The sequence below is a fragment of the Idiotropiscis lumnitzeri genome, chromosome 2, assembly GCF_059441095.1.
Source record: "Idiotropiscis lumnitzeri isolate Australia: NSW breed Sydney's pygmy pipehorse chromosome 2, RoL_Ilum_1.0, whole genome shotgun sequence".
NCBI lineage: Eukaryota > Metazoa > Chordata > Actinopteri > Syngnathiformes > Syngnathidae > Idiotropiscis > Idiotropiscis lumnitzeri.
The window spans coordinates 11,372,406-11,384,830 of record NC_142392.1 but is presented as its reverse complement, the minus strand read 5'-3'; the positions used below and the strand labels follow the sequence as shown (position 1 = coordinate 11,384,830).

The 12,425-nt window shown below is 40.1% G+C and overlaps 2 protein-coding genes across 2 annotated transcripts in view; both read right to left on the bottom strand.

Moving 5' to 3' along the window:
• Nucleotides 1–2,369, bottom strand: part of LOC148341682 (uncharacterized) — a gene marked incomplete at its 5' end in the record, with an annotated part of 46,369 nt that extends 44,000 nt beyond the window's left edge. Inside the window, one exon of the mRNA XM_088287918.1 lies at nucleotides 1,829–2,369. Within this exon, the coding sequence (XP_088144044.1) occupies nucleotides 1,829–2,369 (541 nt within the window). The remainder of the gene's footprint in view (nucleotides 1–1,828) is intronic.
• A 2,177-nt stretch (nucleotides 2,370–4,546) lies between these two features.
• Nucleotides 4,547–8,843, bottom strand: LOC148341681 (uncharacterized). Its single transcript, XM_088287917.1, has 3 exons — nucleotides 8,810–8,843; nucleotides 6,836–7,496; nucleotides 4,547–6,801 (listed from the first exon to the last, which is right to left on the bottom strand). Exons 1-3 carry the CDS (start codon nucleotides 8,841–8,843, stop codon nucleotides 5,334–5,336), a joined length of 2,163 nt encoding a protein of 720 aa, XP_088144043.1. The 3' UTR covers nucleotides 4,547–5,333.
• Nucleotides 8,844–12,425: the final 3,582 nt, after the last annotated feature.

The following is a 12,425-nucleotide window of genomic DNA, read 5'->3' as shown; positions in this document are numbered from 1 at the left end:
TAAATGTTGCGCCAAGCGGCCTTGGCTCCATGGAAACGAAGACCAATTCCAAGGCCGGATTCGAAGGTCGCACGTGACAGCGTGAATTTGGACACCACGCCCGCGCGGTCGTGTCGCGCCGAAAGTGACGTCATGCGGCCGAAAAAGCAGCCTTCGGAGGTCGCAGCCTGTTAATTTGGACACGGCCATATTCTTGCTTTTTTTAAACCACAATGGCCGAAGGAGGGAAAAGTGTGGATTTAATTTCAGATCCACTTGCAAGGACATTTTCAAGTCGGACCTTTCAAGAGAAGCTATATCGTCCAACACTCACTCAGTGGTGCGGAAGTGTGTTTCTGGATATTATTTGTCCAGCTGTGGTGTCATAAATGATGGTATTTTGATGCGGATTCATTCAAGTAGGACAGAGTAGGACTTCACTGAAGGCACCTTAAATGACTCTCATACCCTGGAAGGTCACTGACCTGGCGAGAGAATTGCCCCCACCATAAACAATGCTCAGGCCTATTTTCTCTCAGGGCAGTATCTGGTTACATCGGAACTTCAGAACCAAGACTGGTCACTTCTGTGAGCTCCAGTCCCTTCATAGTTTCATAAAGAGAATTACTTCCCAGATCTATATTAGGCCATTTAAAAATACATGACTTTTTTTTATTTCAATGTATATTTAAGCTTGCTGATGTAATACTACAATATTTATTCAATTTAAATTATTCCATCCATCCAGCCATTTTCTGCCGCTCATCCGGGGTCGGGTTATTGAATTAATTTTTTAAGTATTTTTTATAATTCAATATTTATTTCAAGATCAGGACTCTTCTCAAATAGTTCAATATTTATAAAATGTTTCTATATTTGTTATTAATTGAATTAAGTCTGTATGTGATTCCCCATTTTACATTTTAATATTTTCCCATTTCACTATAAAAATAATCCAATGTATAAAAAATATAATACAGCATGAAAAAAAATATTTGGTTATATTTGACAAAATGATAGTTTTCCCGAAGTGAGATTCTGCTTCGCAACAAACCCCAAACGATTGATAGAGCTCAACCTAGAAAGTGTATTTGGGCAGTCAGAAATTTATTCAGAAAGCGAAATATTAAATGTATCTGAGGGGATATTTGAAGAGTTTGAGTTTTGTTCAATGGACCATACATATACGAGCCAGCCAAACACAGCGAGAAAACCAGCGCTGACTCCAGTCGCCATCAAGTTGCCAACTCCTGACATACCAAAACCTTTAAGAGAAACTGAGACTATTTGCGTTTCTCTTTCGTGTTCTTTTTATAGTTCAACTTCTAGTTCAGTTTTTCACCTTTTCACACAGCGTAATGAAGGCCAGCTGAGCAAGTGGAACAAGTGATTTTATAAATGATTGTGGAAGGCACCGATTTCATAAGCACCGTTTCTTCTCACACCTTTTCCATTAGGTACGATTAAAAAGACAACTGAAAAGCATAACGTTAACAAATGTTGTTCCAGGCAAAGGCAATTAATTTCCTTTACATGTTTGATGTAAACACACAAAACAAATCATGATCACTCAGACACATTGCTTCTTCTGGCACAGATCACATTGGCTTAATGTCAATAAAAAAGCTTTGCAAAATTCAATATATCATATTTTATTAAAAATCAAAATTTACATCTTACCACAAAGAGTCAGTTCCTTCAGTTATTTGTTTTCTTTTTTTTAAGCTTCAAGGATTGCTGCTTTTCTCACCAGCACAATTGTGACTCTCCGCATATTGTTTAGTGGAGAATTTTTTAGCACAAACGCTGCAACTGAATGTCTTGTCTCCACTGTGCTTTCTTGTGTGACTTGTTAAATTTGATTTTCGAGAAAAGCTTTTACCACAAACCAAGCAGGAAAATGGTTTTTCTACAGTGTGTGTTCTTGTGTGAATTATTAAATGAGACTTTTGAGAGAAGCTTTTGCCACAAACTGAGCAGGAAAAAGGTTTTTCTCCACTGTGTGTTCTTGTGTGGATTGTTAAATCAAACTTTTGAGAGAAGCTTTTACCACAAACCAAGCAGGAAAATGTTTTTTCTCCAGTGTGTGTTCTTGTGTGGATTGTTAAATTTGCCTTATGAGAGAAGCATTTTCCACAAACTGAGCAGGAAAGAGGTTTTTCTCCAGTGTGCGTTCTTGTGTGGATTGTTAAACTTGAATTTTGAGAGAAGCATTTTCCACAAACTGAGCAGGAAAAAGGTTTTTCTCCACTGTGCGTTCTTGTGTGGATTGTTAAACTTGAATTTTGAGAGAAGCTTTTACCACAAACCAAGCAGGAAAATGTTTTTTCTCCAGTGTGTGTTCTTGTGTGAATTATTAAATATGACTTTCGAGAGTAACTTTTGCCACAAACTGAGCAGGAAAAAGGTTTTTCTCCAGTGTGCGTTCTTGTGTGGATTGTTAAACTTGAATTTTGAGAGAAGCATTTTCCACAAACTGAGCAGGAAAAAGGTTTTTTCTCCAGTGTGCGTTCTTGTGTGGATTGTTAAACTTGAATTTTGAGGGAAGCTTTTACCACAAACTGAGCAGGAAAAAGGTTTTTCTCCACTGTGCGTTCTTACGTGCCCTTTTAAAGACAGCTTTGAAGTGAATGAGTCAGTGTGACATGCCCTTTCACCTTTGGCTTGCCCATCATCATCATCATCATCGTCATGATCGTCTGATAATGTGTCCTCATTATGTACTTGTGATGGCCCCCAGTGGTCTTCATCACCTTCTGTTGTCACATGATGACTTGAGCTGATGCTTGTCGGCTCCGCCCCTCTCTTGTCCTCACTCTCATCCTTGTTTTCATCTTCAGTCTTTATAGAGACAATGTTCACTGGTGACTTGTTGATCTCCTCCTCCTCCTTCTCCTCCTCCTTTTTAATGTGAGTCAAGTCTGGCTCCTCTTTCACAGAACGGAGATCGTTTTCACTGACGTCTGTAGGACACAAAAAGACAAATTTGGTTTGGTCAAATCAAAGGTCAGGCGGCGACTTTGTTTTATATTGTTTCTACCGTGCTACCTTGACTTGTGCCTGCCGCACACGGAGCAATGCGTGCGACCCCAACTTGGACCGGACCATGGGGGCATTTCACAAAATTACGTCCTACGATGTAAACCTCCTTTTAGCCGCACAACTGTGATAAACGAGCATTTAAAAAGGAAGCACGTTGCGGCTGATGCCCGATTTCATTCCTGACATAGTCACAGACGTTTCTGGAACCCCTCTCCCATCAGAAAAGTGCAAGAAATACCTGAAAACACAAATAGCACAAGAAGACTGTATCAGCATGCCAGACACAGAGGTTCAGGCACAGGAACCCGTCGAGGCGCATCAACAGATCCACACTAATGCTCGACAGTGGGTGACAGAAATATGTGAGGAGATCAGGTCACTTGCCATGGCTGAGGGGGACAGGGATAACATCCACTTCCTCCCTGAGATTATTCCCCACATCATCAGACTGGGAAGTTACTTACCACTCTGGACAGGAGTAATGGTCCCTCTCTTCCGGAGTACCAGCATCACTGCAAGTTCGGCAGCTGTTGAAGCAGAGTTCAAAAACATAAAAAATGGGCTTTTCAAGCATGAAAGCCTTCTCAATCGTGTTGACCGTTTCGTTGCTCATCATCATGCCTTCATTGAGGGAAACGTGGAATTCTGCTGCAAAACAAAAAAGCTGATGTAGGTTATGTCTTAAGACCTGACGATGCCTCTACTACTTCTCATACTGAGGAAAAAATATATTAAAAAATTATGTTGACCTCTGTGATGAGTCTGATGTTGCTACAGTATTCATACTACTGAAGTTGAGAAATGGAGAGGCTTAGTGGATTGACACCGACCTAGGTATGAGTTGAACAGAAGTTGCCCTGCTGGAAATTCCCAGAAGTCTGATGCTGACAGTTTACTTTTAGAGCAGTCATATCATCTCGAAGAGGATTCTCTAGGACATTATGTGGCATATTGCAGGAGGGCTGCTTTTGACTGGGAGATGCACAATGACCTGGAAAGTAGAGTGAAAGCAGCATCAGAAAAGACAAAGAGCTTCACAAAGCAGTGATTGCTTAATTGTTGAAATGTAAATAGTTTGGGGTTTTGTTTGTTGCTGTTTTCTTTACACATAAAGCTATCGTTTCACCCAAGGTTTCTCTGCAGGCTCTCATCAATTACACACGGACTGTTTTTATATTAATTCAGTTGTTCTCAAATGAGGGAATGCTTCATCGAGGGGTGTCTTTAAGTTGTTTTTATTTCAAAAAGTTCAACGGATATGTTTCAGCCTCACGTCTACTATAATTTTAAGAAATAATCACATAGCTTTAATGACTACTGATGAAATAAATGAATGAGCAGTAGAACAACACTATTAAAAGAAATAAGACCGAATTTAAAGTAATTTACAGCAGTGAAAACAGGAAGGTTTTAAGATTACTGTATGCTAGCAAAAAAGCTACAACAGTGAGTGTGACATGTTTACCTGAAGTTCGTCCGGCAACAGTTGCTTTCCAGGATCATGAAGAATGTAAAATGCGCAAAAACATACAAAACATCAGTTCATTCCAGGAACTAGTTTATAACCTGGAATTAATAACAAATACGAGTGATTCAAGTGATTGACTGAACGCGGTAGCGCGATACAGAGCTCCTTGTTCGACAGCAAAACAAAACAAACTGACGCTGGCGTGTTCCTGTTTGTGACGTCACCGCGTGAATTAAAACGTGTAATATCTTTCGAACCGGAGCAGCACAAACGAAAATTTTAACAGCACAAACGGGCACAAACGTAGCACAAACGAATGGCACCATTCCCAAGTCAATCGGATGAAAATGGGGGGCTGGGTGACGTCACACTCGAAATAAAACAAAGTGTAATATCTTTCGAACCGAAGCAGCACAAACGAAAATTTTAACAGCACAAACGGGCACAAACGCAGCACAAACGAAACAAACTATTTCCACCTATTTTTGCAACAAATGGGGGGCCAACTTCACGCAGGTCTGTGGAAGGCACCGATTTCATAAGCACCGTTTCTTCTCACACCTTTTCCATTAAGTACGATTAAAAAGACAACTGAAAAGCATAACGTTAACAAATGTTGTTCTAGGCAAAGGCAATTAATTTCATTTATAATGTTTGATATGAAAACAAAAAAAAACGATCATCATCACTCAGACACAATGGTTCTTCTGGCACTGATCACATTGGCATTAAGTCAATAAAAGAGCTTTGAAAAATTCAATTTTTCATATTTTATTCAAAATCAAAATTTACATCTTACCACAAAGAGTCAGTTCCTTCAGTTTTTTTTGTCTTTTTTTAAGCTTCAAGGATCGCAGCAATTCTCGCCAGCACAATCGTGTCTCTCAGCTTCCGGTTTCGTGGCAAATGTTTTAGAACAAACGCTGCAACTGAATGGCTTGTCTCCATTGTGTGTTCTTGTGTGGCTTCGTAAACTTGACCTCACAGAGAAGCCTTTGCCACAAACTGAGCAGGAAAAAGGGTTTTCTCCAGTGTGTGTTGTTGTGTGGATTGTTAAATGAGAATTTTGGGAGAAACTCTTGCCACAAACTGAGCAAGAAAAAGGTTTTTCTCCAGTGTGTGTTCTTGTGTGACAAGTTAAATTTGACTTTACAGAGAAGCGTCTTCCACAAACTGAGCAGGAAAAAGGTTTTTCTCCACTGTGCGTTCTTGTGTGGATTGTTAAACTTGAATTTTTAGAGAAGCTTTTACCACAAACTGAGCAAGAAAAAGGGTTTTCTCCAGTGTGTGTTCTTGTGTGACAAGTTAAATTTGACTTTTCAGAGAAGCGTCTACCACAAACTGAGCAGGAAAAAGGTTTTTCTCCACTGTGCGTTCTTGTGTGGATTGTTAAACTTGAATTTTGAGAGAAGCTTTTACCACAAACTGAGCAAGTAAAAGGTTTTTCTCCAGTGTGTGTTCTTGCGTGTTCTGTTAAATTTGCCTTTTGAGAGAAGCATTTTCCACAAACTGAGCAAGAAAAAGGGTTTTCTCCACTATGTATTCTTGTGTGACTTGTTAAATTTGACTTAAAAGAGAAGCTTTTGCCACAAACTGAGCAAGAAAAAGGTTTTTCTCCACTATGTGTTGCTGTGTGTTTTCTTAAATTAGACTTTCCAGAGAAGCTTTTGCCACAAACTGAGCAGGAAAAAGGGTTTTCTCCAGTGTGTGTTGTTGTGTGGATTGTTAAATGAGAATTTTGGGAGAAACTCTTGCCACAAACCGAGCAAGAAAAAGGTTTTTCTCCAGTGTGTGTTCTTGTGTGACAAGTTAAATTTGACTTTACAGAGAAGCGTCTTCCACAAACTGAGCAGGAAAATGGTTTTTCTCCACTGTGCATTCTTGTGTGGATTGTTAAACTCGAATTTTTAGAGAAACTTTTACCACAAACTGAGCAAGAAAAAGAGTTTTCTCCAGTGTGTGTTCTTGTGTGACAAGTTAAATTTGACTTTTCAGAGAAGCGTCTACCACAAACTGAGCAGGAAAAAGGTTTTTCTCCACTGTGCGTTCTTGTGTGGATTGTTAAACTTGAATTTTGAGAGAAGCTTTTACCACAAACTGAGCAAGTAAAAGGTTTTTCTCCAGTGTGTGTTCTTGCGTGTTCTGTTAAATTTGCCTTTTGAGAGAAGCATTTTCCACAAACTGAGCAAGAAAAAGGGTTTTCTCCACTATGTATTCTTGTGTGACTTGTTAAATTTGACTTAAAAGAGAAGCTTTTGCCACAAACTGAGCAAGAAAAAGGTTTTTCTCCACTATGTGTTGCTGTGTGTTTTCTTAAATTAGACTTTCCAGAGAAGCTTTTGCCACAAACTGAGTTGGGAGAAACTCTTGCCACAAACCGAGCAAGAAAAAGGTTTTTCTCCAGTGTGTGTTCTTGTGTGACAAGTTAAATTTGACTTTACAGAGAAGCGTCTTCCACAAACTGAGCAGGAAAATGGTTTTTCTCCACTGTGCATTCTTGTGTGGATTGTTAAACTTGAATTTTGAGAGAGACTTTTACCACAAACTGAGCAAGAAAAAGAGTTTTCTCCAGTGTGTGTTCTTGTGTGACAAGTTAAATTTGACTTTTCAGAGAAGCGTCTACCACAAACTGAGCAGGAAAAAGGTTTTTCTCCACTGTGCGTTCTTGTGTGGATTGTTAAACTTGAATTTTGAGAGAAGCTTTTACCACAAACTGAGCAAGTAAAAGGTTTTTCTCCAGTGTGTGTTCTTGCGTGCTCTGTTAAATTTGCCTTTTGAGAGAAGCATTTTCCACAAACTGAGCAAGAAAAAGGTTTTTCACCACTGTGTGTTTTTCTGTGCCCTTTTAAAGACAGCTTTGAAGTGAATGAGTCAGTGTGACATGCCCTTTCACCTTTGGCTTGCCCATCATCATCATCATCATCATCATTAGTATCATCATCGTCATGAGCGTCTGATAATGTGTCCTCATTATGTGCTTGTGATGGCCCCCAGTGGTCTTCATCACCTTCTGTTGTCACGTGATGACTTGAGCTGCTGCTTGTAGGCTCCGCCCCTCTGTTGTCCTCACTCTCATTCTTGTTTTCATCTTCAGTCTTTATAGGGAGAACGTTCACTGGTGACTTGTTGATCTCCTCCTCCTCCTCCTCCTCCTCCTTTTTGATGTGAGTCAAGTCTGGCTCCTCTTTCACAGAACGGAGACCGTTTTCACTGACGTCTGGAGAAAGACAAATTTGGTTTGGTCAAGTCAAACCTCAGGCGGCGACTTTGTCTTATTTTCTACCGTGCTATCTTGACTTGTGCCTGCCGCATACGGAGCAATGCGTGCGACCTGAACTTGGACCCGACTATGGGGGCATTTCACAAAATTACGTCCTACAATGTAAACCTCCCTTTAGCAGCACAACAGTGATAAACGAGCATTTAAAAAGGAAGCACGTTGCGGCTGATGCCCGATTTCATTCCTGACATAGTCACAGACGTTTCTGGAATATGTATTCTAATTCAACTAATATACACCAAAATATTTTTTTAGAGTTCACTGAATTATTTTGGAACTGCAATGATGCTTAACAGCCATAGGGTGTAAGTAATGAGTAACAAAGTAACACAAGACCTCCCACTGATACATCATCATTGTCATTTGGATAAATTACCAGGAACTAGGAGTTGTGGGGGAGATGCAAACCACCTGGGCCACAGGAACTTTATTACCAGGAACTAAATGTTCCTGGACTTGTTTGTAGAAAAGGGGGTTGTGACGTTCTCCCTTTTTAAGCCCATTGTAAGCCAAAGATGCAGATGCATTCCAATGTGCATTCTTGTGTGGATTGTTAAACTTGAATTTTGAGAGAAGCTTTTACCACAAACTGAGCAAGAAAAGGGGTTTTCTTGCCCATTATCATCATCATTGTCATGAGCGTCTGATAATGTGTCCTCACTGTGTGCTTGTGATGGCCCCCAGTGGTCTTCATCACCTTTTGTTTTCACGTGATGACTTGAACTGCTGCTTGGAGGCTCCGCCCCTCTCTTGTCCTCACCCTCATCCTTGTTTTCATCTTCAGTCTTTATAGGGACTACGTTCACTGGTAACTTGTTGATCTCCTCCTCCTCCTCCTCCTTTTTGATGTGACTCAAGTCTGGCTCCTCTTTCACAAAACGGAGATCGTTTTTACTGACCTCTGTCGGGCACAATAAGACACACACATTTGGTTTGGTCAAGTCAAACGTCGACTTTGTCTTATATTGTTTCTACCGTGCTACCTTGACTTGTGCCTGCCGCACACGGAGCAATGCGTGCGACCCCGATTTGGACCGGACCATGGGTGCATTTCACAAAGTTACGTCCAACCATGTAAACCTCCCTTTAGCAGCACAACAGTGATAAACGAGCATTTAAAAAGGAAGCATGTTGCGGCTGATGCCCGATTTAATTCCTGAATTAGTCACAGACGTTTCTGGAAGCGAGCTTAAGTTAGCACACACAGGCTATTGTGTGGGTGTGATGGAACACCTGTTGTGGGACCCCAACATATTGATGCAGACCACTGGGGGCCATCGCAACATAATGACATCGATAAAATAGGAATCCTTCAAGTTAAATATGTTTACAAGTTTTTCATTTTGCAAGTGAAATATGTTTACAAGTTTTTCATTTTGCATTTAGAGATAGTTTCATCGTGGGTACTTTTTGCTTCCATTCTAATCTGTATGCCTAAAAGAATTAAAGGGGCCCTGGTAGGGCTGGGCGATGTGACCTCAAAACCATATCGCGATTAATTGAGCAATTTTACCTCGATAACGATAAATGCACGATAAATTTCCAGTGGGCTAAAATCAAAATAAATGCAGGAAATGCGTACTGACTGTCTTTTTTATTGACCAACTGGTACACATTACTTTCAATGAAAAACAAAAGTCCAAAAATCATTTGTATAAACATTCGAAATAGCTTGCTTTGCATGACTTGAACAATGTCACAAAGAAAAAGGGTACCTCTTGCAAAATCTTTTTCTGCAAATACCTTGCGCCAAGATGCTGTCATGGTGCAAATAATGCCAAACAAAAAAATGGTAAATAAAATGAAAGAAAATGTCAATGCAAGACAAATAAACAAGTGTGCATCATCGGGGAAAATGTGCCGTCTCGAGTACTCTGGTGCGCAGTCGCCACTTGTCATCTATGTAATGCACAGTTAGGCTCAATCAGGGATCCATGTTGCGACCCGACCACAAGTCGGATGTAGATGCAAAATGCTTGACATGTCTAAGCTTCCGGCCCGATGTTGTCCATATCGGGAAATATGGCTTCCATGGAGCGTTTAAATCCTGTGCGCGCCACTGGAACTAGAGGAGCTTTATCTTTAGCTATGTGCTAGGCTATTGCGTCCTCCTCTGAGACGTTCTCTCGTATGGTGTTGCCTCCGTTAACGGGCTGTTGTCACTTGTCGAACCTTGCTTCTCACTTTGAACTTTCAGCACAGCATGGTTGTGTTGTGGGTGGTGAAAAAGCTTCTGGATGTGATTCGCCAGCTTCGACAGCGACGTCTGTTTTCTTTCTCGATCAGGCGGGTGGAGTCACGTGACTAGAGGCGCTGTAGCGGTTTTAAAGGGGCATGAACAATGCCGCAGACAGAAAAGGCTTTTCTTTTTTTTTAAACACCGAATTTACCGACATGGGCAAAATGATTTCGGTCATAGTAATAAATTTCGGTAACGGTAAATTTTCGGTTTATCGCCCAGCCCTAGGCCCTGGCATCATAGTCGCTATTTATTGCATGATTTATGTTTGTTTTTTGTTTGTTTTTTTTCCCAAACTGACATTTAGCCTGCTAGTACGTTCCAACATTCCCCCCTTTTTTTTTTTTTTTTTTATAAAATTTTTGTTTCTAAATAAATTTTAAAACAAAATTACGTGTGAAGAATCAAAATCCCTACACATAAATTAAGCAACAACACTTTCACTCTGACTTTCCCCAAACAACTTAATGTTGTGATGCATATTTTTAACGATAGAAAGTCATTCTTTACAAAGCAAATGAGAGTAAAACGTGTACAAACCTGCTTTGTGTAGCACAACACGAGGCTGCTCGCAACCTTCGCCCAGAAGGAAAAGATGTTGCTCGTTCTCTTCTTTTATTCCACAAAGTTCCTCTTTGTTCTTGGGTGTTGTTCTTTCACACATTTTCAAATGATAATTCCAAAAAATCCGCCCTTGATCTCTGCTTGGCGATGAGTCATGTGCCTCTTTTCGTTAGCGGCTAGCTAGCTAACAAGCTAAGCGAACTACGCCGAAAAGCATCAACGCGCGAAGATGAGGTTATCGGCACACAAAGACTTAATGAATTATGTCGTGGTACTTTAGAGTAGCACTGGACATTCTGTGAGAAAATTACAGTCAGTTCCACACTAAATCAGAAGAATTTAGCGGTGGTTGTTTTTGTTCCGGTGTGGACGGGTCGGTGGATGTGGTCGAGGTCCTTCGGAAGCTGCGCGCTTGCTAATGACGTCATGCTTTAAGCACGTATTTTTCAAATATATTTCTTTGCCTCTGTGTTTGTTTTTACCCCTGGCTGTTCTATTTCAAAATATATTTTATATCATATTTTAAATCGGTTGATAAAAAAAAATAACAAAATAACTAAATTAACGCCACATTGGCGAGTCGGCTCGTACGTCACTTCCGCCGATGCCTCGAGAAGCCGCTGCTGCAACAGCAGTGGGACGTTTACGTTTCTCCTACCGAACGAAGCAACAATGCTGTGGTTCACTCGGGCTGCAAGATTGTATGAATATGATGTCTGCATATACTAGCAGTGCCTCTCAATTATTTCACGCCCGCCCCTTCCAAGAAGAAAAAGATTCGCGCCCCACCACCACCAATTTTTTTCTGTCTTTGTATATTGATGTTAGATTGTCAATAAAATATCCATAAACTAAGCTAAATTGATAAGAAATATAATTTTGAGAACTATTATTGTGAGGATCTCGAAAGTCGGTACTCTGTTTTGCAAATATTGATGAGATGATAAATATTTACTCATAGTTTTTTGTATAAACTTTATTGACATTTGCAAACCAAACACAGCTATTAATACGTACATAATATAGAAAAGACAAAAAGAAGAGCCAGGGGGATTTTAAACAAAAATTGTTTGTAAATAACATAAAGCAACAGCTTTAGTATGTTTACGATACGTTTTTTTAAAAAACAATTTTATGGTTACTATACGTTTTTTTTTAATGGTTACTGTAATGTTCCGTCTTCTATCTTAAGAAGTCACGCTGGTACAGTGATGCTGCAGGCTTGTGTCTCTTTATTTATTGACTTGCATTCTCGTCTATGTGCGGACACACGAGTTCGTCTGGTAACCACACACACATCAGGCAATACTGCCAACTAGTGGCCAATGATATAACTGCTATCATTACATCTCCCTTTCAAACGTTAAACAATGCCTATGCCTTTTTTTAATAAACCTTTTTTATTTTATAATTATTATTATAATTTTGTTTTGTTCGCAATTATTTTCACTTCTTTTCAATATCTACCCATTTGTTTTTTCTGACAACAAGCAGCTCTACAACAATTTTAGCAACAATCACACAACATTAAACATTTTCAATCAGCCTGTCCGGTTGTCGTCTAACTCTTGTTGATCTTCGAAGAGGTTCAGTACTCCCAGAAATTGCTGGTGGTTGAGGTCTGTGCTCCTTCGATGTATCCGCCTGCTTTGCAGCCTCAGCCGCATCAGAAGATTTCTTACAGTCCTCGGGAACCTTCAGAAGACTCCTCCTGTTCCTCCTCACTCTTTGTCCATCCTTTGTTTCCACAATGTAAGATCTCGGTCCAGCTTCGATAAGGACAGTCACTTTTCTGTCCCAACAATTAGGTCCCTCGATCCTTGCAGTGTCTTTCTCAGAAAGAGGTTCCAGAT